The following is a 26,848-nucleotide window of genomic DNA, read 5'->3' on the forward strand; positions in this document are numbered from 1 at the left end:
AACGGTTTGATTTATTTAATTTTTTGGTTCAAAAAATTTGGTGTTATTAGTTTATTTAGTTGATTTTTGAGTAGGAAAATTATCAGATCAAAATTAATATTATGTATATTATATTTATATAAAATATATATTTTTAATGTTGAATGTTATGATTTAAGTGTGTTTAATTATCATTATTTATTTTTATTGATTTGTATTAATTTATTTATATTTAATGTTTTTTTGTATATTTTATAATCATGAATGTAATTTATAAATTTTAATATTGAGTTTGTAAAAAATAAAAGTGACATTTTTTTGTTGACTGTTAAGACCGGCAACTTGAATTCAGCTGAAACCGTAGGTCTCAAAACCAAAAGCACTATCCCTTAAGCCCTGGCGCAGCCATTGAAGGGTTTTGATACTTTTAGCCGGGCTCTTGCTTGAAAGCGGGAAAGTATCTTTCACTAATGGAGGCTAGTTTAGGGGAAATCCCCTTTGGTCTCGATTTTCATCCTTCGAAAGAACTCGTCGCTGTTTCTCTCATCACCGGCGACCTTCACCTGTAAGTTCCCCCTCTTCTTTTTTGTTTCTTTTCAATTTCTTCCACCGTTTTATATAATAATTCAACTTCAATTATCTATTGATTTAGACTTCGCATTTTGCAGATACAAATATAATACCGATGATTCCTCGCTACAAAGGTCCAAATTTTAAGTTTTTTTCTTTTTTTTAAAAATAATTTCCATCTCTTACCGTAAATAATTTAATATATGAATGAAATTGACTGGCGGTGAATTTTCTAAAAAAGTTTCTTTGGTTTTTTTTGTTGTTAAGATCGTTGGATGTTCATGCACATACTGAGTCGTGTAGAACAGTTCGGTTTATTAATGGTGGACAAGGTAAAGCGTTTTCTTTTTCATGAACATTTCTCTCCACGGATTCTATCTAATGATAGTTGATTGTGTCTTCGAGTTCAGCTGTGGCGACAGGTTCAAAAGATTGCTCTATTCTGGCCACAGATGTTGAAACTGGATCAGTAATTGCTCGTCTTGAAAATGCTCATGAGTGGGTTCTCACTGCGTTTCTGGGTTTTTTTTTTTTTTTAATTCCTGTAATCAGTTGTTGAAATACGAGTTTATTTGGTTGTGTAGGAATGCCATCAATAGTTTGATCAACCTTACAGAGTCAACTGTCGCCTCTGGAGATGATGAAGGCTGTATTAAGGTTTCTTTTTTACTTGATTTTGTGAATTTTATGTGTTTCAAATGGTATGTTTAATCTGTGCTTATCTGCTTCTTTTTTGCAGGTATGGGATACCAGGCAACGTTCCTGTTCTGGTTCTTTTAATGCTCATGAAGACTATATTTCAGATATGAATTTTGTATCTGATTCCGTGAAATTGCTAACAACAAGGTATCTTGCTTTGTAATTATTTTGAATATTCACCATTTCAGTACTTCAGTGATATCTTCCAAAACTTATATCTGATTTAGCTCAGTTGCCGATTATGGGAAACATCTTTTTTCTTTGTTTACCTGCAAGAGTAACTATGCTAAAAAAAGCCAAATTTTCAAATTTATGTGTAGCTTAACAAGATGCTTAAAAGAAATGAGTTTCTTTTGATATTGGGAAGGTTTTTTGTCCACAAAGAAAGGGAAAAAAAGATGGTAATATTATATTTTGTCTATTCTGATTCCTTCTTTCATTACCTTCATTTCTCCTTTTGCAATAAACCTGGTTGTGCCCATGCACATTCACATGCACACAATAGCTTTATTTTCATTTGCCTTGTTTTTGATGTTCCTAGCCCTTGCTTTCTCTGTGTGTGTCTCTCTCTCTATCTGTGTTTTTCTTTGAATGTCCTTCCTAATGATTTTAAATATGAGGCTCTAATAAATTTTTATTTTTCATTCTAAAGTGGAGATGGGACTCTATCCGTTTGCAATCTTCGCACATATAAGGTAAGCTCTTGCTTGTAACCTTTCTAAAATGATTGATGCATCTGATTGTAGAATCTTTTTAGTAAACTGTGCTTGCTATAGATTTTGACCATCTAAAATTGATTGATCTCTTTGTTACCTATAGGTCCAAACACGCTCTGAGTTTTCTGAAGATGAGCTTACTTCTGTTACTGTAATGAAGGTATATACATCTGATTGCTGAATAATTGTATTCTATGGTTTCATCTGATGTACTTTTGGGCAAACCTCTCTCAAAGCCACTATGCCTTTACTAAATTTGCATTTCAACCATTTTACTTCTATTTATTTAAATTAAGCCATCACTCTTTCATAATTGGGTCAATTAAGCTGTTTGGATAACAGAATCTATTAAGCTCTGTCAAATATGATGATGTGGATAAAAAATGCCATTTAACTAGAAACATGGGCAGGGAAAAAAGCCATTTGGCAGGTGATGTGTCAAATGGGACATGATTTTTCAGAGGCATTAGAGTTACAATGTTTGAAGTAGATTTTTTAAACAATTTTATTCTTGTTTTTCTTTGATAATCTGTTTTTCAAGTAATAATTGTTTAATCATATATAAACCTAATTTTTTTCATTTAATCATAGTTAAATGTAATTAAATGGCCTAATAAAAGTCTACTCTACTCTAATCTTATATAGACCAAAGGATTGGATTGAATTAAAAAAAATAGTTTCATAAAAAAAGGCGGGAAAATGGAGAAAGGGAGGAAGAGGTGGAGGGCTGCAAGGGAGAAGAGTGAGGAGCAGGTGGAGAGTGGCTGGTTCTGGACCAATGAGATCTGGCGAGATCTTGCAATATTGTGGTCTTGAAATGATCTACTTTTCTCTCGTGCTGATGAGGAAGTGTGATGCCTTCAAGAAAGTGGAATGTCAAGCCACCCACCTAAGCAAACCAAAACTAACCATCACCAGAAACAACATATTAAGCATGGAAAAAATATAGATTTTCGGATCATCAAAACTATATAGAATCCAGACCTGCAAAGATTGAGAGTAGGATTCCTGGTAGATAAGAAGCTATTTGTTAATCTTCAAGAATGTTCCCAATCAGATGCAGTGGGATTTGGGTTAGATCTTGCCAATTTTCACCCATTTTAGGTATTGGTCATCAGATCCAGTGTCGCCTTCTTATCTCCCCCTTCCTTCTTTTGTCTCATAGGTTGTTCTCCCCCTTCCCTCTTTTCTCTCATGTATCCTCTCTGTTTCTTTCTTTTCTATCATTTTTCTTTTTGCTTTTTTTTTAAAATTTAATTACTTTTTTTTCTTAATGTTGCTTAGGTTAGATATACCTGTTAAGCCATTTCAATGAATTTTAAATTAAGATTGTTACGTACTATTTGAAACAATATATAATTTTAATTTAGATGCATCTTTTTTTAATCTTGTCATCTATGGATCGATTTATTGTATCTGCACCATGAAACTTAATTGAGTTAATGGTTTTTGTTTGTGTGGATTAATTGACTCGTATATAAAAGGGCAATCGCTTAAATAAAAGAAATATAACTAGGGTGGCTGAATTGTTCATTAGTGAAAGTAGAGTGGTTTTTGAAGGGGTTTGGCATATAGTTTTCATTGGCGATATGTCTAGAGCATATTATGGTGCCATAGTTGCGAATGTTAACACATGTTCCAACTCTGATTAACATTAAAGGATAAATTGTACTTTGCAAGGCATCCTAATTTATGTTGACCATTGGCATAGATTTTTATAGCAATTGAGTTGCAAAGATGACATGATCTTTTTTTCGCCCCTTCTCTTTTTTTTTTTTTTTTTTTTCTGAGAGGATTACGATTCAGTAAGGTAGGTACAAAATAAAATGTAGATTACAGTTGTGATGCAACCAGTTCTGTGATTCTTTTGGTTGTTCAAGCCCTTCTGTGAAGACAGGAGAGAAGCTTTTTCCTTTCTTAGAAATATTATTTGTCCTTTAGGTCATCAGAAGTATGCTTCATGGTATTTGCTGTTAAAGAGCAAAACAAATGAAATCTTTGTGATATCTATGGTTTTAATGGGACTTAGAAGATAGTTTTCATAACCAAGCTTTACTTTCTTGTCCTTACTGTGTCCTAATATGCCTTATGTTATGTTTGTCAGAATGGTCGGAAAGTTATTTGTGGATCACAAAGTGGAACTTTGCTGTTATATTCATGGGGGTTTTTTAAGGACTGCAGGTATTGTGCTTTGAAAATCATCATAGTTCATTTTTCTGAAGTTAAGAAGTTGTAAATCCTCCACGACTGGGACTATCTCCCTTTTTCTCTCTCAATTATTGATGTTTCACCTGGTGTTGTGCCCTGACTGTTTCATTGGTTGTCTAGCGATCGCTTTGTTGATCTCTCTCCAAATTCTGTTGAGGCTTTGCTGAAAGTAAGCTGCTTTCCTAATTGTTATAGTTTCAGAAACTAGGTTATCAAACAATCAACAAACATTTTTTATTTAGTATTTTTAAATTGTTGTGTCAGCTTGATGAAGATAGACTCATTACAGGATCTGAGAATGGACTCATCAGGTAAGACAATGAGCACAAAAGGAGACATTTATTTGGATGTTGATTTTCATCTTACTATTTCTAACTTTTATTTACAATTCCTTGAATTCTTTTCCAGCTTAGTAGGCATATTGCCTAACAGAATCATACAACCAATTGCAGAGCATTCAGATTATCCAGTTGAGGGCCTTGGTATTGTATTTCTTTCCTATTTTGAGATCAAAGTTATTGTCAACGATGTCTGCTTTGAGGTAGAATTAATAGGATTTTTTGGCTTAGATAATTTCCGCGAAGTCTCCTTTTAGTTTGCCGCTTTCATCATCTACTTTTGCTTTCAAAAGCAAAAGTAATGTTTCGATGCACAAACAAATTTCATATTTTAAAATTTGACAAAGAAAAGCATCATTTTACTCTTATGTGCAACCTTTATGTTCAGATGTATGCTTTTTTAAACTATTTACTTGCTTTTAAATATATGTGAATTTGTTTTGTTTGCGTCTGCTTTATCACAAAAACTAAGAAAAAGGCAAACGTTTGGAGGCCAGTTACAGAAGTGACAAGAAAATAGAGCCTATGCTGGTTATGCTTGTCGGACTTTTAATATTGGCATGTTGTGTATGCTATTTAATGTGAATGGTCCATTGGTTATTTGTGGTGCTCTTACAAACAACTGACTATTATTTTAGTTCCTAACTCAGATCCGTTCCTTGAACTTCATGTTATTGCTCTCAAAAAAAGTTATTTCTTTATGTGCTTTGCCAAGCTGGACTTCTTGTTTTGTGATTGCTAAAAAAATCCTTGGTTAATGAATTTTTGTTTCTTCTTGTAGCTTTTTCTCATGATAGAAGGTTTCTTGGTAGTATATCACATGATCAGATGTTGAAGGTGCATTTTTCCCCCTTTGAATGCACTTGCTCTCTCTTTATGATATTTCAATTGTGTGTTGTATGATGTATAAGAAATTTATTTGTTGCAATCATAACCGTACAAATGACTGCATGTGTATGAGGACTTGTTATCTGGTAAAGTCAAAAATTATTTGTGTAGGTTGTTTAGTACAATAGACAACCCGATGATTAGCAGTTGTAACAAAGTCATTTGGTAGATGCTTGGAATATGGGATAATCAGCTTCATTGATGAATGCCTTATTTGATGAAGGTCCAATTAATTTTTTGTATTGCAGTTGTGGGATCTGGATGATATATTGCAAAGTCCTGAAAATACGGTTAAAGGTCAAGTTGCTACGTCAGACAGTGATAGTGATGGGATGGACGTGGATGATGATCCTTCTCAATCTAAGAAAGGTATGCTAGTTCTCTTTCTGGCCTTAATTTAAGGCTTCAGCCTAAATCACATATCTCTGAACAGGATTACTAAACTAGCGAGACATGATGTTGTATCACTGTGAACCCGGTAATGAAGCCATTTTTTTCGAAAACTTCCATAGGAATGGTTTTGCTAAAGATGAATGATATGTGAAAATAGGCCTTAAAATATCATCTTAGAATGTTGAAATTGTTTATTCCAGTCAATTAAAGGTGGGTTCTTGACCTTCGTCAGCGAGCCATAGTGCACTGGTTTTCTTCTACCCAGAATTCCTAAAGTTGGCTTCTCTGTGCAATGAATGATTTTATGGGCTATGGCTTCGGTCTGAACTGTAACTTATGATTTCAAATCCCATGTAGAATTCAATGGTCTTTCCAACTTTCCTCTCGTTAGATCTCCAGCCCTTTGACAAGTTTCGCTCAGTCATGTTATGAAGGAAAATTGCCCAGTATGTAATTTGGTTTTTATTATTTGATTGTTTTAATTTTTCCAGGAACCAAGGTGAAAAATGCAAATAAAGGAGCTGCTTTTACAAGTTCGAATAACTTTTTCGCAGATCTTTAGGTGGATTGTTGCCACAGGTCTCTCAAGTATAGGTAACTTGCAATTTTGGACAGTGTGCATATCTTGACTTGTGCAATTAATCTTGTTTTGATGTTAAGAGACCCTTGTTCTCATTTGGTGTTGTATTATAGAGGCAAATTTATTTAATCTTCTTTGAGAAGATTGGAAGAGTAAGTTTTATTGAATGAAACATCATTCTGTATTGCTTCAGTGAAAGAATGAAGTTAACTTGGTAAGCAGCCATGGGTTAATTTGAAAATATTCTAAAAGAGATGGTAGAATGTGAATTTTTTTTTTTTGCCCACCTCATCACAATTTTTTTATCCTCCAGCCTTCCTATGCATTTTACAATTTTCACCTTCAAATTATAAATTTATTATTATGTTTATGTTAATAAACTCTCCATATATATTTATCTATCATTTTAATCTGTATTACGTTTAAATATATTTTCTATAATAATGCTTTTAAGGCAAATGGTGTAAAAATCTTGTGAAAATTATACATATATCTATTTTGTTTTTAATTAATGTTTTAACGAAGAAGACATTATCACTCTAATTTAACATTTTTATCTTAATTATATTTTCTTCATACTATTGGAGCTAAGTCTAAGTTTGATATTTTTTATATTTTCTAATTAAGTTTTAATTATATTGCATTTGAGCATTCAGCTCAATGCTACCTTCACGTTTCTTTGCTCAAAAGTCGAATCTAAACTTTTTTTCTCAAAAAAAAAAATATACGATTTTATTTTTACTATTAATAATATGTTTTATCAATTACTAAAACCTTTTTTCTATTGGACTAAATTAATTTCAGAAAATTAATAAACTCAGCAATTACATTTTAAATGAAAAATCTTTAAAAAAAGGACAACCATCAAACTTATCATGGTCATAGGTTTTCAAAAATTAGCAAAAAATAAAAATAAAAATAAAAATAAAATTAGTTACGAAAATTGAATAAAAAAAGATAGTTGTTCACCTTTTTTTTAAATAACTTTTAATAACATTATTTTTATTTAAACATTTAACATAAAATAATATTATTTATGTCTAAATTGAGTTAAATAATTGTACTAATATTTTATAAACCAATTTTTTTAATCTCTTAAAATTTCAAGTTGTCTCAACAATCTGCAGAAAGCAAATACAGACCGTTGGATTAAAGGTTTTTAAAGCCGATTCCCTGATTCCCCAAAAACCCAAAAAAAACCCTCCTCCCTCTTCTCTTTGTTTCGTTCTTCCCTTGAACACGCCGCTCTCACTCCCTTCCCCATTTCTCCTCGGCAACTCAAACACTCCCCACCCTGATCATCTTTCAGGTATTTTTGTTCTTAATGAACACATTTTTTATCCGCATCCTCAAATTAAAGTTAACATTCTATTCCTTTTTTTTCTTTTAATTTTGGTTATAAATTCAAGCAAGTGAGAGTTTTATTTGAAATTTGTTGTAATTTTTGTTAAGATCATCCTCGAGGCTTCATACATATATTTTTACTAAAATTACGAGAATGTCTTTTGGTTTCTTTTCAGGAATTTGATTCAAAAACATGGCAAATTTTGCCAGAGCTGAGAATGCATTAAAACGAGCTGACGGTAATCAACCGAATTCTTAATTTATTAACTTTTTTCCTTACATTGTTTGCAATTTTAGTTTCTTTCTTGGGAAATTGTGAAATTAATTAATGTTGTTTATTTTTAATTGATGCAGAGTTGATAAATGTTGGGCAGAAGCAAGATGCGTTGCAAGCTCTTCATGATTTAATTACCTCGAAGCGATATCGAGCTTGGCAAAAAACACTCGAAAGAATTATGTTTAAATACGTAGAACTTTGTGTTGATATGCGAAAAGGTCGCTTCGCAAAGGATGGTTTGATTCAATACCGAATTGTATGTCAGCAAGTAAACGTTAGTTCATTAGAGGAAGTTATCAAACACTTTATGCATCTTTCCTCTGAGAAGGCTGAGCAGGCTCGTACTCGGGCACAAGCCTTGGAAGAAGCCCTTGATGTAGATGACCTCGAGGCAGATAACAGACCTGAGGATTTGATGTTAAGTTATGTTAGTGGAGAGAAAGGAAAGGATAGGTCGGATCGAGAACTTGTCACACCTTGGTTCAAGTTTTTGTGGGAGACGTATAGAACTGTGCTTGAAATTTTGCGGAATAACTCAAAGTTGGAGGCTCTATATGCGGTATTGCAAACAATTATTGAACTTTTGATACAATTACTTATGTATAAATCGCTGAGTTCTTACATCATGCTGATTTTTTTTTATCTCTATATGTGTAACTGTGTAAAGGGTTCACTGGGGTTTGCTTGGATTTACCTAGAATATCATTGTTGGATGAGCTGAACTGTGTGATTGATCGATACTTTGAACTAATGCGTCAGGCATCATTTGTTTTTTAATTCGTTCATTTTTATTGTTTATAGCGGATGATGTAGGATTTTATCTGTTTCCGGATGAATTGCCAATACTTCCTTGATAGATGGTGAAACAAACAAAGAATTTATGTGGCATTCTGATCTTGGCCTGTAGACACAATCTCTGGCATACATCGAGAAGTATATCTTGTTTCATCATTTACCTATGGAAAACTGCAATCTAACTTGTGGTTCAGGTCCTTGAGGAATTTGTCTAGTTTATCTGATAATAATGACATGATGTGGTTTAAGCTTAACTATTGTTTACTGTTATGGATTGAAGTGGTAGAAATTTAATAAGCTTTACATGTCTTGTAGATGACAGCACACCGAGCATTCCAGTTTTGCAAACAGTATAAACGAACAACAGAGTTCCGGAGGTTGTGTGAGATTATAAGAAATCATTTAGCAAATCTTAACAAGTATAGAGATCAGAGGGACAGGCCTGACCTTTCTGCCCCAGAGAGCTTGCATTTGTATCTTGATACAAGATTTGAGCAACTGAAGATAGCTACTGAACTCGAACTCTGGCAGGTCTCTGGTTTGCTTTATCTTCAATTTTTGTTGAAGTATAGTGGAATTGCATTCTGTTTTTGTCTTGTAATGGATTTCTTACGTGCTTCTAGTTATTGCTTACAGGAAGCCTTTCGATCTGTTGAAGACATTCATGGATTGATGTGCATGGTTAAGAAAACCCCCAAATCTTCATTGATGGTTGTTTATTATGCCAAGCTGACTGAAATCTTTTGGATTTCAGCTAGCCATCTCTATCATGCTTATGCATGGTTTAAGCTTTTTACACTTCAAAAAAACTTCAATAAAAACTTAAGCCAGAAGGATTTGCAATTGATAGCATCGTCAGTTGTTTTGGCGGCACTATCAGTGGCTCCTTACAATCAGACAAGTGGAGCATCACACCTAGAGCATGAAAATGAGAAAGAGCGTAGAATAAGGATGGCGAATCTTCTAGGATTTAATCTTGATCCTAAAGTTGATAACAGAGAAGTGGTAGGTGTTGCGTTAAATATGGCTTATTTCTATGTTAGCTTTAATGTTACTTTATCTTGATATTACATTTCATCTGACCTGTGTACTTCTTCCAGCTTTCAAGGTCATTGCTTCTCTCGGAACTGGTAAGTTAATAGTCATGAGTTGTTTGTTTTGTGCTTTTTTTGGTGAATTCATTTTCAAAAAGTTTTTTCTGCAAAGTATGGCAATATTTGAAGCTTGTTGGTTATTTGTTTTTATGATTTTTTTAAATCGTTGACTGGCATATAGATCTAGCTCTATTTTCAAGTTATTAAAGCCTTAAATGAAGAGTCTTGTTTTCCACTTTAGTGCCACAAGACACTTAACCTTCGGTTCTGTTCATGAAGTCAGGCTGTCTTGATTATTATATTGTTTAACACTTTAGAAGCATTCAAATATGTGCCATAAGCATGATTCAATGCTATTTTTTTATTTCCCATTCTATGTGAATGTAAAAGTAGTGTTGGTTTTATGCGATCTCAAATTGTACTTTTCTAGATGTGTGAAGGTTAACACAATCTAATTTTTATTAGGTCTCAAAAGGTGTACTTAGTTGTGCAACTCAGGAAGTGAAAGATCTTTATCATCTTTTAGAGCATGAATTTCTACCTCTGGATGCTGCATCGAGGTTACAACCTTTGTTGACAAAAATCTCAAAACTTGGTGGAAAGCTGTCTTCTGCTTCATCTGTACCAGAAGTTCAACTCTCCCAATACATTCCTGCCCTTGAAAAACTTGCTACTTTGAGGTTGCTTCAGCAGGTGCAGTCATGTGTTTGTTTGTTTGTTTGTTTTGTCTTATTTTATTTTTTTCATTGCTCTTGTGATGTGCTATACACTCTTTTGTCATTTATGTTTTTCTTTGTTTTTAAAAATTTCCCCTTGGCTACTCCAGGTGTCTCAGGTTTATCAGACAATGAAAATGGAGAGCTTGTCTGAGATCATTCCCTTTCTTGATTTTTCAATGGTGGAAAAGATTTCTGTTGATGCTGTTAAACATAATTTTATTGCTATGAAAATTGATCATATGAAGGGCATTGTGGTGTTTGGTAATTTGGTAAGATAATATCTTGGGCATATTATAATTTTGTCTCTGTGATATTTTTATGTACTCGAAGCAGATTTTTTCATGGATATGAGCGCAACAGAGAATGCAATCATTCTGTTCATCATTTTGACTTTTTCAGGGTCTCGAATCTGATGGGCTGAGGGTTCACTTGACTAATTTTGCTGAATCGTTGAATAAAGCAAGAGCCATGATATACCCGGCTGTAGAGAAAGCATCAAAACTGGCTGAAATCTTGCCAGGCTTGGGCGAGGTTGTAGATAAGGAACACAAAAGGCTTCTTGCTCGAAAATCAATCATTGAGAAAAGAAAGGAAGAACAAGAACGCCAATTGTTGGAAATGGTAGGAAGTATGGATTTATCATCTATCAAAATTCTAATAGTTTTAACGTTTTCTCCTCATTTTGATCTCTAGGAACGAGAGGAGGAGTCAAGGAGGTTGAAAATGCAGAAGATAACTGAGGAAGCAGAACAGAAGAGGCTTGCTGCTGAGTTTGAGCAACGGAGAATGGAAAGGATTCGTCAGGAAATAGAGGAGCGGGAGCTTGAAGAAGCACAGGCACTACTGGAGGAAACTGAGAAGCGTATAAGAAAGGGTGGGAAAAAGAAATCGATTTTAGAAGGGGTGAGTGCGCATTTGTTTCATTTAGATTTTGTTTTCATTTAGAAGGGTCATTTTTGACATTGCTTGTGGGTGTAGGAGAAATTGACAAAGCAAGTCTTGATGGAGCGGGCCTTGACTGAGCAGCTCAAGGAGAGACAGGAGATGGAGAAGAAACTGCAAAAACTTGCCAAAACAATGGACTATTTGGAAAGGGCAAAGAGAGAGGAGGCAGCTCCCTTGATTGAAGCTGCTTTTCAACAACGACTAGTGGAAGAGAGAGTGCTTCATGAACGTGAGCAACAGGTGAATTGTTGAATTGTCCTCCTGTTATTGCATCCTTTTTGTGAATACGTGTGTGTGTATATACGTATATATATGTTTATATACTTGTTTCAAAACTTTCCTTTCATGTTACCTTCTTTCAACATGACAGTGACCATTACATGTTTGTATCTATGTAGACTGCTGCTGTACCCTTGTTTTACATTTTCAGGCTTCTGCTGTGTATGAAATGATTTTGATGTCTTTATGGATCTTAGTTTGTTGTTTTCTTGATTTTGTATTTTATAATAGTGACTGTAATTCTCAATCCTGTCTTGCAGTTGGAAGTTGAGCTGAGCAGGCAGCATCATGATGGGGATCTGAGAGAGAAGAACAGGCTAGCGCGTATGGTGGACAATAAGGTTAGTGGCAATTTAGTGTTCATCTTTGCGCTGGGAACTGTACTTGCTAGAGATTTACTGCTACCTGTAACATTCTCTTTCAGAGATGGCATGCCGTCTGACAAACTAATTTGGCTTTGTTGTTTTACCATAGCTAATATTCCAGGAAAGAGTGATGAGTTGTCGGCAGGTCGAGTTTGACCGACGGAGAGAAGAGAGGGAGGAGAGAATTAGTCAAATAATTCAGGCTCGGAAGAAGGAAAGGGAGTTTAAGAGAAAGAAAATATTCTATGTGAGGTCTGAAGAGGAGAGACTGAGAAAGCTACACGAAGAGGAAGAAGCTCGTAAACTTGAAGGTGTGTGCCTGTGTGTGTATTGATCATGTTTTTGTATTGCCTTTACCTTATAGAGAAATTTTTTTAATGCTTTGCTCTATTTATTGCCATTTTGAGCCTTTGCAGAGGCAGAAAGACGAAGGAAAGAAGACACTGAACGCAAGGCAAAATTGGATGAGATTGCTGAAAAGCAGAGGCAGAGAGAACGAGAATTGGAAGAAAAGGAAAGGCTGAGAAGGGAAGCTCTTTTAGGAAGATCAACTGAGGGACTCACCAGGCCTTCTGAGCTTCCTGCTGGGTCCCGCTCATCTGAACCTGGAGCTGCTACTGCACCCACCTCTGGGAAATACGTGCCTAGGTTCAAGCGAGAGAGAGCTGAAGGCTCTGGGCAAGCCCCACTTTCAGAATCTGATCATTGGGGTAGCGGCAGTAGGGTGCCACCTTCACAACCTGATCACTGGGGTAGTGGCAGTAGGGCCCCACCTTCACAATCTGATCACTGGGGTAGTGGCAGCAGGGCGCCACCTCAGGATCCTGAGCGTGTAGGCAGTGGTGCTGGCAGGCCCCTCTCTCATGATTCCGATCGTATGGGTGGTAGCAGGGCTCCTCAGGAGCCTGATAAATGGGGTGGTAGTAGCAGCAAGCCAGAACCCTGGCGACCATCAAGGGCCAGGAACCCACCACGTGTTTGATCTGTCTGCTGAAAGTTCATGAGGATGCTTCTTATGAGTTTTGTGCCAAACCATTCATTCCTTTTTGGCGAAACATGATCAAGTATCTGTGGCAACTTGAGGAAGAATTTATATTAATTGAGGATTTGAAGACCTGGTAGTGTTAATTATATATTTATCCTTTTAACTCCTCTTTTTGTATGGCAAGCCCAAGGAACATTTGTTGCATGGACCTCGAGAATTTGCAAGAGTGGGTTTGTTTCTTCTCTCCTGGAGTTTTGAAGTTGCAATGTTGCGTGGTAAGTGTTTTGCATTTGAGTGTTTCTTCTAGTAGTATTTTGCTGCAACGGCTATTCGTGCCCTTTGCCTTGTTTTTCCCTGCCCTCTTCTTAAATTAAGTTGCCGACTAAGTGATTAGAATGATTGAAGAAGATCCTTGACTCTGCTATTGAAGCCTTATGAACAAATTTATGGTAAACAGTCCTTGTGAACCAGGGATTTCGACATGGCTTATCTTTCCAAAGGTTTAATTAGTTCAGGTTTTCTGTCTTCAGTTAGACATGAGGAAGATAAAAGAACAGAAGGTGGAGACTTGCCAAGGTAAGTAGTTGGGCTCTTCCCTCTCCAACGTCTTTATGGACCATTTTATTTTATTTTATAGTGTATAAAGATTAAGGCTTTGCTTGATAGGAACAAAAGGAGAAATTGGCAGGAGGGAGTATTTCCTCTAAGCAAAACATTCGAGGCATGGAATCTCGTTTATGGCTACGTTCTAAATATATTGTTGGTCCCATGTACTTCCATGTTTATTGTAGTGATTACTGAATATTGTTCTAATATTAACTTACAGTAATGCAATGAAAACTCCGTAACTAAATACTAAATATTTGTTTTAGAAAAATGAAGTTTGGTATATTTATTTATGAAGTTAAACTACTTTCCTGTCTTTATTATTATTATTTATCTTGCTTTCTTGATATTTTAAAATTATCTTTTTTCTTTTACTTATCTCCCTGTCTATAAATCTGAACTTTTAAAGTTTTAAATTTAAAAAATGATGAAATTAATTATTATATTAATGTTATGATATTTTAAATTTACTTTTAATAATTTAAATATTCTATTTTAAATGTTCCCTTGTTTAGGATTGATTTTAGAATTAATATTTCACTTTTTGAGGTTTCGATCATAAAAACAGGGCAACGTATTTGTCTTTTAGGGAGTTTGGAGTTTATAAATTTATAAATGGAAACTTAAGCTAAATGTAAGAGAAGTTGAGTGCAAATAAATTTCTTTGAGGTTGAGTTGTTATTGGATTATTTATAAAAAGGAAATGTCACATTAATTTCAGGTGTAAAACATTTGACAAGTATCAATGAAAATATCTTACGTTCTTGAAGGACTTAATAAATATATGAGTTAGATAATGTTTAAGAAATATAAAAAAATTAAATAAGTTAAGCTCTTGAAGGATTTAACAAATATTTAACTTAGATAACGTTTAAGAAATTTCAAGCAATAGACTCATGAAATATTTTAAATAAGACTAAGAGCCTGTTTGGTTTAATTAATAATAAAGTTATTATTAAGTTCTTTTGAAAAATGATAATTTTTAGAATTAAGTTAAAACTGTTCAGTAAACTATTTCACAAAATAAATTTTATAAATTTTACTTTCACTCAAAATTACCATAAAGGGTATTTATGTTATCTTCAATCACCTAAGTTATAACGTAATGTTTTAAGTTTATATATAATTTCAGATGTTAAAATCAAAAAAATCAATAAAAAAACGAAATAACTCTTAAATTTATATAATAGCAATAGCATTAGATTTTTGTTGATCTAGCAAACAATCGGATCATAATGCTTCAATTTCTTAAAAAAAAGAGAAAAGAGGAAATGATGTATTTAAGATTAAAATTCTTTTTGGTAAAAAAGAGAGAAAACTTTTAACTAGTATTTGAATGTAATTTTAAATTTTAGATTCTTTTTTCTTTTAATTTTCATAAGAACAAAAAATTTCTAGATTTTGATATTTTGTTATTAGGTCTTCTATTTCTTTAGTAGATTTTGCAGAAAGAGGTAGAGGAGAAAAAAATTGGGATTGATGTTGAAGAATAATAATTTGTAAAAAGAAAAAAAGGAGAGGAAGATTGATTGAGAGGGGCATTTCTTGAAAAATTAATATGTTTTTAAAAAAAGAGAAGAGTAAGCTCTTCTTTGCAGTTTTTTTTTTAATTTTTTTTAAAAAAAGTTATTTTTAAAAAAAATTCATTCAAAAATTATGTTTAGTTTTAACTTTTACTTTTAAGAGATAAGTAAGCTGAGCCAAACCGATACTAAGTCAGATAAGCTTTAAAAAACTCAATCATTATAGGTTGAGAAAAAAAAAATTAAATAAACCGTTCGAACCTAATCCATGTATATAGTTGCGCATAAGAGAAAATTTGTATTTTCTCGAGACTTGACCCAATCTCATATTTACGTGAGTCTACTCCTCTTTTCTTTTTTGTAACAAACTCATAATATGTTTTCATATATAAAAGATTTACCTTTCTTATATTTGATAATGTGAAATATTGAACACTATTATTACAATAATATATATATATATATTACAATGGAAGAAACATAAACAGAAAAAACAAATTAGAAACAACGAACTGGAAAGGTGCAGAAACGACATCCCGTATTTCTTGTAGGTGCAGCTCCTCTAATTACTGCATTTCTTTGGCGTTCATCATCGTTCCTATGTTTTCTCTTGCTACGCTTACTACCGGCTCTAATCCCTGCAGTTCTTATCATTTAATATCAGTTTACTAGTAAGTATCCATCTCTGTATATGCAGACTTAATGTTTAACATACTATAAAATCTAATTTAGCTTCATGCTAATGCAACTGGTGATAATATATATTTACCTCAGTGAAAACACTCATGGCTTCTTCCATGGTCCTCGTCCTCACCACATACATGGCAGCCTCCTGCAACACCAAACTCAATCCAATGAACGAAAAACAAAGAGGAAATATATACATCCGAACAAACCAGTATTGATTTTCAGAGATAAGAAAACCAACTAAACCAAAAACAATCAGACAAAACCTACTCTTGCACATTGGATTTGATTAATGTTAAGAGTCCTTGGCTCACTTTCTATGGAAGATTTTCTATCAATCCTTGACGCTGATTTCGCTTCCATTATTGAGAGAGAGAGAAAGAGAAAGAGACACAAATCTCAAAAACCAAAGAAGAAAGAAGCTTGTTTTGTTTAGTGTATGAAAAGGTTGTTTGGGGTTGAGACAGATCACGTAAGGTTTTGTTGGGAGAGACCACGTAAAAGGGAGCTAAACCTTAAATAGAGGGCTGGGATGTTAGTTAAGTGCACTACGTAATGTCACGTGGCAACGTTTTACGTTATATTATTCTAACCACGTGGCAACTGGCTTGATATAACATGTGGCGGCTGATAACACAGGGTATTACAGAATGAAGAAACCTCCAAGTCAGACATCACCTTAGATCTTTCCCAAAATGGGGAGAAGAAAATCTTCAGCGGCTTCCGTTTCTTTGGTTGATTGCGTATCGTTGTTTGGCAGCAGTTGAACCAATGGGGGATTTCCACGAGTTCTCGGAGGTGAATTTTAATATTGTTGGATTGAACCCAAAGAGGAACACGTGGGCGGATCATGATGGGGATTTTGTCATCATGGGGTCCAGTTGATGTGTTTGACGGGGAGGGTGGAGGGTCACATTTGTGAGATATTTAGTTTTGAGTCTTGAGGGACACACAAAGAATGGTGAGGGGAATTGGAGGACATGTCACGTCCGTGAAATTATTGATGCTTCACCAAAGCTTTTGGATCCTGACTTTATCTACGTTGCTCGTTTGACTCATCCTTATCACTCTGACTATTACCCATACCCACGACCCAATCTGGCACCACAAGAAGAGAACGAGCCAAAACCCAACTCTGCTTTCATAGGCAAGGGCTATAAATTGGCCTGGGTTGAGCGGTTAGGGCCATAAACTAGGCCATGCCAGACACGGGGGATGTAGCATCCTAGGGCCGAATCCGACCTTGCCTGCCACTATTCTTAACTCAGTTTATCCAAGTTCGACCTCGGGCAAGGCTTCAAACAAGGTTGTAATTGGGCTCAACCAGCTAGGAAGGAGTAGGAGAAAAAATCAAAACAAAAAACAATATATGTGTTGATATATCATATTGGCAAAAAAATTTAAAAAAAAAAAATCCAATTTATACCATTTTATTACATTGAGGATTCAATCAGAAGAATTTAAAGATTATGAATTAAAATAAGAGCAATAAAAACAAAAAGAACATCTTGTGGACTTGTTAGATTCTTTCTTTTTTTGTTTGTATTACATGAATGTGAACTTTGTCGGTCTTGCTTCATATTTTTCCGTCTCTTCCCTTAGTCATAGCTAACTAGCTTTGGTTGGTAGGGTGAGTGAAAACAATGGAAAGGGCTGGGCAAATAAATGAAAAAGAGAATGACTTTTATTAGTATTTGGTAAGAGATAAAAGTGAAAAAGGAACAAAATAGGAAAGATTAACAAATTTCTATCAAGCCCTAATGAAGAAGCCCATGACATTAATCCTAATTAGAAGTCCCTTTTAATCAAATAGGTAACAAGTAAATTACATTCTTAACCTTTAAATAAAGGGTTATATATGTTGATCTCTAGCCTCCCATTTATTTTATTTAAATCCCAAATCTTAACCAACGGTTTGCACATATTAGCAGGTATTTTCACAATGCGAATCTTGGAAATCTTTGTACTTTTTTTAAGGTAAAGGAAAGAGTTTTTGCATAGACGGCATTATATATGGCCAACAAGCATATCAAATTGTATTGGACATTAACTTTTTTTTTTCTTTTGAATTTTTGGAACAAAACAATATTGTTTTCTTTTCTTTTTTTTTCCCCCCTCAATTTACAACTGAAAAGTGGAATTCATTTCCTTTATTCATTCCTTGTGTAGGCAGACTTTATGAATGATATAGGACCTACTCCTTAATCAAATTAATGTGTAAAAATCATCATAAATCAAATCTTTCAATGCAAGTCATTCATTATTAATGGCAGGGAGGAAGGATATAATTTTGAAGAGTGCATTGTTTGCTTTTATAATGTACAAAATGAAAAAAATAAATAAGTACCATCTACTGGGTCTTCAAATATAATGCTCACAGTAGCAAGTCTTTGGTCAAATATAAAGACAAAACCAAGACATGACCTAAAGTCATGGATAAGATTTTTTGTTGGTTGTGGCAATTATTCTGTGTCTCCTACACAGCACAATTTTTGTTTGAATGCCTTTTAGTCTCCAAATCATATTCCTCTCCATACCTAAGAAACACAAAGAGCTTTGTTATATGCAAAGCTAAAATAAAACTAATCACCAACAAAAACCCACTTTCTACTAATACATAAATCCTAATCAGTGCTTTTCAGACTTGGTGCAAGAAATCCCTATTCCATGCTTATGCCAACAATTCTCTAAACAACTAGACGTTGACACTTTTATGAACATGTAAATATATAATTAGTTAATTAATAAAATTGAAACCCAAAGTCGAAATTTGATGGGTTTGATGAGTATAAATGAATTATTCCATGCTAATGCTTATACCTTTCCCTCATTATTGCACAAGCTGAGACCTGAGAGGGACGAAAAAGCCCAAAAACGAAAAGTAGTTGCATTGGGCATAGGACAGGTTTCCAGCTCAACAAGGCATCAGAGTTTCAGACGATCCCACTTGTGCATGTCCAAAACATCTTCCCAGCAATGATAGCTCCTTTCCTTCACAAACCACAGTCTCTTTCTTGTTATAACTATTTCCACTTACCCTAAAAAAGTTTGCCTCAGTTTCTTCACCGTCCCCTTTAACAAGACAAACTGACATAACCGAACTACCCTCCCCAATAACCCATCTTTCATTCCCAGCATAAATAATGGAACAAAAGTTTATATGAACCAAAACCTGTTTTTGAGTTTCTCGCAATCATAAAGCAGAGAGAGAGAGAGAGAGAGAGAGAGGGCGGGGGGAGTTTTCTCTCTGCTGCTTTCTTCGTTCTCAACTCGGTTCCTGACTCGTTGTTCTTCCTAACTTGTTCTTCTTTGACTCAGTTCGTCGCTCGGTCTTTTTACCATGGACGATCCTGCCCGTCGGAGACACGGCTCTCGCCGCCGATCGTGGTGTTGCACGTTCAATGTACCTCCGTCAAGTCCTGAAAACCCTTATTTGTCACAGCATTACCGTAGCAATAACAGCAACTGCAAGACTAAACTGGGTCCACAAAAGACTGACTCACTCTCCAAACTCACAACCTCCAGTTCTGTCCCGAACTCACCCCAGAGTTCCAAATCCGGGTTAACTCTTGTGGGTCGGATTGACCCTCGTCGGATCCTTTCACCCGGCCGAGTTTCCCCTCTTGAACACACTGATTCCTTAGAAGAGGGTCGCCACTCTTCACACGCCGCCCCATCCGCCGCTGTCGATTCCATACCCAGATCGCGATCGAGGAGTTTTCGGGCCAAAATAGAGAGTCCGGATACCCACTCGGGTAAGGATCCGGGTCGGGTCGAAGGAGAGAGAGGAGGAGTGTACGATGTGAGGCTGAATTTGAAAGGTAAACATGGTGGGGTTTTGGTGTTGGAGCTGAATTCTGGGGTTTTGGCTTCGAATTCGGAGGTTTTCGCGGGTTTGGTTGCGGGTTCTCTGGGGAGGAAAATGTGTAGAATAGAGGTTCCTGAGGTGGAAAATTTAGGGGTTTTTAGAGAAACCATTGAGCTTATGTTTGAAGAAAATATAGCGAAGAAGCTTGTCAAAATTGGGGTTTATAGAGCTATTGATATACTTGAGGTTAGTCTTTTTTCTGTTCATCTTTTTGTTCAAGAGTTTTATCTTAAACTTAAAATTTGGGTCCTTTTCATTTTATCTTTTTCCATTGAAATGTTTGGTATCTGTTGGTATTTTTAAGATAACTATGTTCAGCAAAAAAATTTTGTTTTAAGAAAATAGGAAGCTTAGCGGAAATCGTATTCCTAAAAAAGACCAAAATTATCACACAAGTTATCTTCCCTTGGAAAATCATGAGTGCTTGTTAAAATCAAAGTTTTTTTTTATTATTTAAACTTTAAAGATTGATCAAGTTGAGGGATGGAAATATATGAAACTCTGATTTTCTTATCATGTAGAAAATCATATAGGAAGCCAATGATTAGGAAGATCTTCCTTTTATTATTGGTCAAACGTCCTGTTAGATTTAGGACCAGACTTTTACCATGTTTCTTGCCCTAGTTTGACAAATCAAGGACTTCTTTTGTTGTCTCTGCATGTAATTCTTGAATGAAGAATACTTGTTATAGGAGCTTTCTTAAAATTTTGGAGATTGTGAAACTAATTTAGAAGAAGTTTCTTATTGTTCTCAAGTGTTTTCTTTTCCTTGTTCGACACAAACTGTTCTCTGCTGCCTAATATGCTATACTGTTATCTATTAACTGAGTTAAATATCAGTCAGTGCATAAGATATAGCACAAGCGTTTGAGTAGGATTATAGTGAACAAAATCTTACTGAATTCTGCTTTACTGATTTCAAGAAAACTTCTAAGTTGAAGAATATCAATTGGCAAGTTAACCGTATGGAATGAGAGCCATCAAGAAAGTAATTCTTGAAGCCTGATTTTGACATAAAATTCAAGAATATTAGTGAACTGTGATAGTGTTGCATGTAATTTCCATTATGAAAAGTGTAAATTTTCTAACAAGGAATTATTCTCTTTACTAAAATTTATTACTGTAGAAAATATAGAGTACTCCTCATGGGGGGTTTTTTCAATGACGCGGGCAAAATTTTTAAATGACCTTTGGTGGCCACAGGAAAACAAAGTTTTTCCTCCTATCTCTGTGTTGTAATTTCCTTTCAACTAAATTAAGATTTTTATTTTAAGTTGTGCTTGTTATCTCCAACTCCCGTTCCTTTTAATATCTGGGCAATTCTTCCTTGGTACAATTTTCTCTAATTTTGTTTACATTTCCTCCTTTTCTGAACCATGAACCATAATTACCAAGCACAATTGCTGAGATCATTCCGAAAATTTCATTTTTCCCCCCTACAGAACAAGCCCCGAAACCTGTTGAATTGGTTACTGACTTGAATTTCAGCAATCTTTGTTCTTAGCTCCAGAAGCTACTTTTTTGTACAACTGTCACTGCCACCAATTCAAGCTTGATTTCGTGCAAAAGCCTTAACCCCTTTCCTAGCGTAACTCTGCCCAAAACCTTAAATTTTTTTAAACTTAGCAGAACAAAATAATCGCTTAGGCAAATCAAGCTATTTACCTATTATTTCCTTTTTTGTCTTAATGGAGTAGCCAATAGTAAAAAGGTCCATACTCAATTGTTTTGAGTTTTCCTTTTGTATTTTTTAGCTAGAAAATTCGCAACCCATAGTTATTCATTTATTTCTTCATGTTATCTGATTTCATGATCTCCTTTTACAATTTTTGTGGCATTTGGACTCTTTTCCTAAGTTGATGTTCCGAATAATATTATTTGTACTTACATGTACTTTTTTAAAGAACAAATTTAGATCTCTTTAGTATTTAGGATACATATATAATATGAGACTTGCTTGATGACTACTCTTTCATGATAAAGTCAAAAAGTTTTGTTGACTATTTGTGGATTCAATGCATTTTGGTGCCATGATGCACGGTGAGAGAGCTAGCAGCTCAATAAATTTTATGTAAAGAGGTTTATCCTTTTAGGATCTAGTGGTTTTCAATTTAATCTTGCAGTACCATCATCAGTTAGCTATAAACTGGGCCTGCATTTAACTTGGTTTTCAAATGGTTGATAAATCTATCAGGCTTATCAACAGTAGTCCTCAAGAAATATGGACTGAACCCTTTGGATCTTAGTTTGGGTGGTAAATTATCAGGCTGTAGACAGCTGTAAGCTCTAAGTTTAAATAAATCAGTTGAAAACAAGCGAGGGGAAGAAGGGGCTTTAGACTGGTTTTGCTGAGAGCTATTCTAGGGCAGTCGGCTTGGTATCAAGTCTGGCCATGCTAATAGATTGGGTTCATTGTCCACGTGGTATGAGAATGGTCCTAGGAAGAATAGCTATGAGATTGCATATTGATCTAGACGGCTTACTGTTTGTGAGATATACTGAATGGTTAGGTTGCCTACTCGAATTGCCTAAAAAAAGAGATGTTGACCATTTACTTTTGGGTTCTTTTCCCTTATTAGACTGCACATCCATATATATTCATGTAGGTAATTTAAATGCCCTGAGCAGACAACTTTCCTGCCATCGTGCCACTGCTGCATTTTCATTTCAGAAGTCATTGCCTTTTATTTTCATTCTGATTATAATATATATGGTAATTATCTGCATATGCTAACTTGAACATTTTGGCTTTAGTGGTTTTTTTTTTTCCGAAGACAAAATTGTGGAGTTTAAAAGGTTGCCTCTAGAAGTTGGAAGAGGCAAAATGGATAGTAAAAGATATGAAACCATCTTTAAAAAATTCATTCTTCTTGCCATGCTATCAACTAATTTTAAGCACTTTGCTTGATCACTGCAATGAGAACTTCAAGCCTCCTTGTTTAGGTATTTTTCTTTGATTAAAATACTAAAGCATCATTTGTAATTCCAATCAGGTATCAGCTGGCATTATGTTTAGCAGAGGTGTTTTGTCTTGTTTAAAGTACCTCGAAGCTGTTCCTTGGACTGAGGAAGAAGAAGAAAAATTAAGGAGCCTGTTTACAAGGTTCAAGTTCGATGATGCAACAAGTAGAGATATCTTCGCAAGACTATATTCTCAGGAATCAACAGATACCCATCAAAATTTAGCCAGACATCTTGTTTCATCTATCACCACCTGCTCTGATGCCAATGCAAGAAATGAGCTCAAGTCACTGGTCAAGGGTCTCCTCAGCAAAAGCTCAGTTTATGAGAAGGAGCAACCTGATGTCAACAAGGAGGACTTCTATGCTGTTTGCCAATCTTGTGTGAGTCTGCTAGTCAACCTGTTTGAAGAGGCCTCCGATGCAATAACCCATGAAAGGAGGGCCGAAAAGGAGATGGGAAAGCCTCTAATTGAACGCATCTCCAGACAGGTGGATAATATCAATTGGCTGCTGGAGATCTTGCTTGATCGACAGATAGCAGAGGAATTTGTGGATCTCTGGGCCCATCAAGGGGAGTTGCTTAAAATGCATGAGAGAGCGTCTCCCATGGTAAGGTATGAGCTAAGCCGGGTTTCAGCAATTATATTCATTGCAATGGGTACAAGGAAGCTGCACTGCCGCTCTGAGGCCAGGTCAGGGCTTCTACAATCATGGTTTGGCCCAATGCTGTTGGACTTTGGTTGGCTGCAAAGATGCAGAAAGGGGCTTGACATGAAAGCATTGGAGGAAGCTATGGGTCAGACCCTCCTTACACTTCCTCTGAAGCAGCAGTATGTGCTGTTTATGGAGTGGTTTCGATGTTTCTCCAAGCATGGCACTGAATGTCCTAATCTCAGCAAGGCCTTCCAGATTTGGTGGCGCAGATCTTTTCTTAGGGGCTCGGAAACATATGCCATCGAATCAAGGTAATTGCGTAATATTCTTTTAATTTTTTGTTTCTCCCACATGTGTGTGATATTGCAGCAGTGTAGTGTGAGAGATTCACAAACATCTGTAAGGGAATAATGTAGATTCTATGTAGAATTGTTGTAACCACTTTACCCTGTAAGAGGAAAATGGCATCCTATGTTCTTTTGAATCGATCCTTGTGTATTTATATGCTCACAAGAATACCATTGTCAAGTCAGAAAGTAGGAAATACAGCAACATGCAGGCCAAAACTAAGCTAAAGAATACAGAACATTCTTCTGGTTTCAAAGAATAGCAATCCTGAGGTTCTGTTGAGTAGAATTTGTAGTTGATCAAAGATCCAACGTGTAAGGTTAGAATGATATGTTTTTTTGTTTTCATTTTAGTTTTGGTATTGGCCTGATCTTACCAACTAAGATAGCTCGGTGTTTGCCAGCACTGGCAGGATAGTTGATATGGCTCGGCTTTAAGGGTCTGATAGGGCACTTAAACCTCCGTGATTGAAGAAAAAAAGTGGAAATGGACACAGCTTTTTCTTTTCAAAAGGGGCAAACTATTATCACCTTTGTATACAAACGTTTTTTCAATTAATTACTTTGAGTTGTCAGAAATTAGATTATTAATTTAAACTAAGTTCATTCATTTTAAAAGAATTATTTATTAATAACTTAACCCAAAATGTTGGTGAAGCCCGTTCTATTTGAGGAAAAATCTTAGAACGAATACTATTTTGTATATGCTTAAAAAAGAAGAAAAATACTTTCATAAGGTTTTATAAATATAAATTGGTGTGCCCATACTATTATAATTGTGATGTGTCACGTCAACTAGATATTTTCTCCGGTCGTTATGTTCAGAAGAAGGGCACTTATAAGATGTTACGCCACCCCAGCATTTTGATCTTCTTTTACCTTCAAGACCGCTTACTTTCTCCACTGCCCCGAATCCAACGTTCCAGAACCAATAGACGCAACCTCCATCATAGGTCTCAGCGTTACGGGAATGGACCCCAAAACCAAATTGTATATTGATTGAGAATCTAAATTTGGGTTACCGAAAAAGGGCTAAATGTCCCAAGCGTCAGGCTGGGCTCAGTAATCAACGGCCGTTACGTTTTCTTAAACGGTGCATTCGATTGCCGCGTGGCAGGTCCATACACTGGCGTGTAAGTTTGTGATGTGATTGTGATGCTACGGGGACCACCTCGTCATCGGATGCTATGCATCCATCCTTCTCATGCATGTCTAACCGCCCATGCCATTGTTGATGTTATTATGCTATGCCCCATGCCTGGAAAAAATTTTTAGGATATGATGTGATTACTCTTTTATAACCTAAAAAAATCAAATACAAACTAAAACTATTATTCTATTAATAAATTAGAAATTTCCGAAAGATAAAGAAAAGAATTTCTTTAGTGTGCAAAAGCTTTTTTTTAAAAATTCTGATACTTTAGTATACTTTTTTAAATATAAATATAAATATAGACAGAGAGAGAGAGTTGGAGATGCTTATTTAGAAAGAGACGAGAAGTTCAATTTAAAAGCCTTCAAATCATGATCAAATAGCAATAATCTCCTTAATGGCCATTTGTGGGGATGTCAATTTTTGTTTCCAAACCAAATATTTAACTTATTTCCAATAATTTAAAAGTCTAATCCCCTTGATATTAGGAGTTTAATTTCAATTTTATGTGGCTCTTGTTTATTTTGTTTTGACAAAAGTGGCTTTTTCTTAATTGGTTTGGAATTGGGGGCCTTATTTTGTGCGTTCCCCTTTAAAATCCTTCAATTTGGGCAAGAAAATATATAATTTCCCAGAATAAATCTTCTGGTCCAAGCATCACATAATTTAGACAGTTTTTCTAAATTATTCTGCTCCATTATGAAAGTTGTTCACAATAATTAATAATGGACCACCTCCTAGGCTTGACCCTAACTTCTTATCACCATTGAGTCTGCCATGGAACTTAGTATCAAAGCATATCTCCTATTTTTATAATTATTTTTGGTTTATCTTGAGGATTCACTCTTGGGGATTGAAGTTAATTACTATTATATTTTGGTAACGATCTTTTTGCATTAAGTTTGGTAATTAGCATATTCTCTCTCTCTTTTTACTAGTAATTAACATATTCTTATTCAAATTATATATTTTAGTTCTTTTAGTTGCACATCTTTTATTTATTCTTTAATTATTTGTTTTATAAATGAACTTATTATGCTCTAAACAAATTTTTTTACTTAGATGAAAATAAGAAAACATTAAGTAAGAACCTAACGTAATGTCAATAATACGTCGAGAACATGTAATCTTTTTCATAAGAAAAGGAAAATTTGAAATATATGTAATTATTAAAATATAATGTGATAAAGGAAAAGAGTAAATCTAACTTTACTTTGAAAAAGATGATTATTACACTAAATGTGATAATTAGGAATATTTTTCACGCCAAAATATAAAAACATTACTTTTATTGTAGACTAAAATGTTTATATCTATACTAATAAGAAGTTGAGTTTGGACTGTAAATGATTTTAAGTTCCAATATGATAAGATATTGTCATGTTAATCTTTAACACACTATTTTGATAAAAGACTTATATCTTAACCAGATTTTATTCATAAAAAAATAAAATAATACATGGATCATGTTTTTTATTTTATTTTATTTTATCTTATCATGTGTTCAATTAATCAATAATTATTCTTAAAATATGTTTTAAATAAATACATGTCAATCTTATAAATTTACTTGTAAAATTAAAAAAATTTTATCCTGAATGCAAATAATTTATAAAATAAATGAGAAGTATATGAGATGAGAATCATCATCATCATGATCATCATCATCATGTAACATGTCATTCGCGTTAGAAACACACATGGACTCCACAAAATAAAAAAGAAAAAGAAAAGAAAAGAAGAAGATTTGACTCTGTAGATAGAAATAATGAAGAAAAAAAAAGGAAAAAACATAAAAACAAAAAAAATGAATTAAATCCAAAGGAATTTTGACGTCCGCAGGAACACACACATAAACTCTGGGTACACTCTC

General features: G+C 34.6%; 4 protein-coding genes across 5 annotated transcripts; 3 read left to right on the forward strand and 1 right to left on the reverse strand.

Annotated features, from left to right (window-relative positions):
* Window positions 1-308: 308 nt before the first annotated feature.
* WDR55 (transducin family protein / WD-40 repeat family protein) lies at window positions 309-6,649 on the forward strand. The gene is made up of 15 exons (XM_021418226.2): window positions 309-544; window positions 648-683; window positions 817-881; window positions 960-1,047; window positions 1,134-1,206; window positions 1,289-1,395; window positions 1,901-1,943; window positions 2,068-2,124; window positions 4,069-4,145; window positions 4,293-4,341; window positions 4,437-4,483; window positions 4,581-4,654; window positions 5,292-5,347; window positions 5,647-5,767; window positions 6,283-6,649. The coding sequence occupies exons 1-15, from the start codon at window positions 450-452 to the stop codon at window positions 6,351-6,353; spliced, it is 1,059 nt and encodes a 352-aa protein (XP_021273901.1). The 5' UTR covers window positions 309-449; the 3' UTR covers window positions 6,354-6,649.
* Window positions 6,650-7,525: 876 nt separating this feature from the next.
* LOC110409253 (eukaryotic translation initiation factor 3 subunit A-like) lies at window positions 7,526-13,751 on the forward strand. 2 transcript variants are annotated; one of them, XR_002444552.2, is made up of 15 exons: window positions 7,526-7,680; window positions 7,892-7,954; window positions 8,070-8,551; window positions 9,103-9,318; window positions 9,424-9,792; window positions 9,888-9,917; window positions 10,347-10,574; window positions 10,708-10,869; window positions 11,000-11,221; window positions 11,294-11,503; window positions 11,579-11,785; window positions 12,085-12,165; window positions 12,299-12,500; window positions 12,606-13,449; window positions 13,705-13,751. XR_002444552.2 is itself a non-coding variant. In XM_021418541.2 (14 exons), the coding sequence occupies exons 2-14, from the start codon at window positions 7,909-7,911 to the stop codon at window positions 13,169-13,171; spliced, it is 3,021 nt and encodes a 1,006-aa protein (XP_021274216.1). In that variant the 5' UTR covers window positions 7,526-7,680; window positions 7,892-7,908; the 3' UTR covers window positions 13,172-13,751. The 2 variants fall into 2 exon arrangements, 1 of the variants encoding a protein (XP_021274216.1); XM_021418541.2 differs by having other exon boundaries at window positions 12,606-13,751.
* Window positions 13,752-15,690: 1,939 nt separating this feature from the next.
* Window positions 15,691-16,472, reverse strand: LOC110409797 (uncharacterized). The gene is given in 3 exon segments (XM_021419269.2): window positions 15,691-15,941; window positions 16,073-16,135; window positions 16,261-16,472. Coding segments are annotated over 3 exon segments (330 nt in total). The 5' UTR covers window positions 16,354-16,472; the 3' UTR covers window positions 15,691-15,767.
* A 2,365-nt stretch (window positions 16,473-18,837) lies between these two features.
* On the forward strand, window positions 18,838-23,959 carry LOC110409735 (PRLI-interacting factor). The gene is made up of 2 exons (XM_021419184.2): window positions 18,838-20,044; window positions 22,852-23,959. The coding sequence occupies exons 1-2, from the start codon at window positions 19,331-19,333 to the stop codon at window positions 23,788-23,790; spliced, it is 1,653 nt and encodes a 550-aa protein (XP_021274859.1). The 5' UTR covers window positions 18,838-19,330; the 3' UTR covers window positions 23,791-23,959.
* Window positions 23,960-26,848: the final 2,889 nt, after the last annotated feature.

This window comes from Theobroma umbraticum, unplaced genomic scaffold (assembly GCF_002168275.2).
Source record: "Theobroma umbraticum cultivar Fairchild unplaced genomic scaffold, ASM216827v3 scaffold_44.0, whole genome shotgun sequence".
Lineage (NCBI taxonomy): Eukaryota > Viridiplantae > Streptophyta > Magnoliopsida > Malvales > Malvaceae > Theobroma > Theobroma umbraticum.

Coding starts and splice junctions, on each gene's coding strand:
- LOC110409253 (XM_021418541.2), top strand. CDS start 7,909: ATGGCAAATTTTGCCAGAGCTGAGAATGCATTAAAACGAGCTGACG. Junction 9,793..9,887: donor AAGTTGATAACAGAGAAGTG/GTAGGTGTTGCG, acceptor TACTTCTTCCAG/CTTTCAAGGTCATTGCTTCT. Junction 10,575..10,707: donor CTTTGAGGTTGCTTCAGCAG/GTGCAGTCATGT, acceptor TGGCTACTCCAG/GTGTCTCAGGTTTATCAGAC.
- WDR55 (XM_021418226.2), top strand. CDS start 450: ATGGAGGCTAGTTTAGGGGAAATCCCCTTTGGTCTCGATTTTCATCCT. Junction 882..959: donor GTTTATTAATGGTGGACAAG/GTAAAGCGTTTT, acceptor CTTCGAGTTCAG/CTGTGGCGACAGGTTCAAAA. Junction 2,125..4,068: donor CTTCTGTTACTGTAATGAAG/GTATATACATCT, acceptor TATGTTTGTCAG/AATGGTCGGAAAGTTATTTG.
- LOC110409735 (XM_021419184.2), top strand. CDS start 19,331: ATGGACGATCCTGCCCGTCGGAGACACGGCTCTCGCCGCCGATCGTGG. Junction 20,045..22,851: donor GAGCTATTGATATACTTGAG/GTTAGTCTTTTT, acceptor AATTCCAATCAG/GTATCAGCTGGCATTATGTT.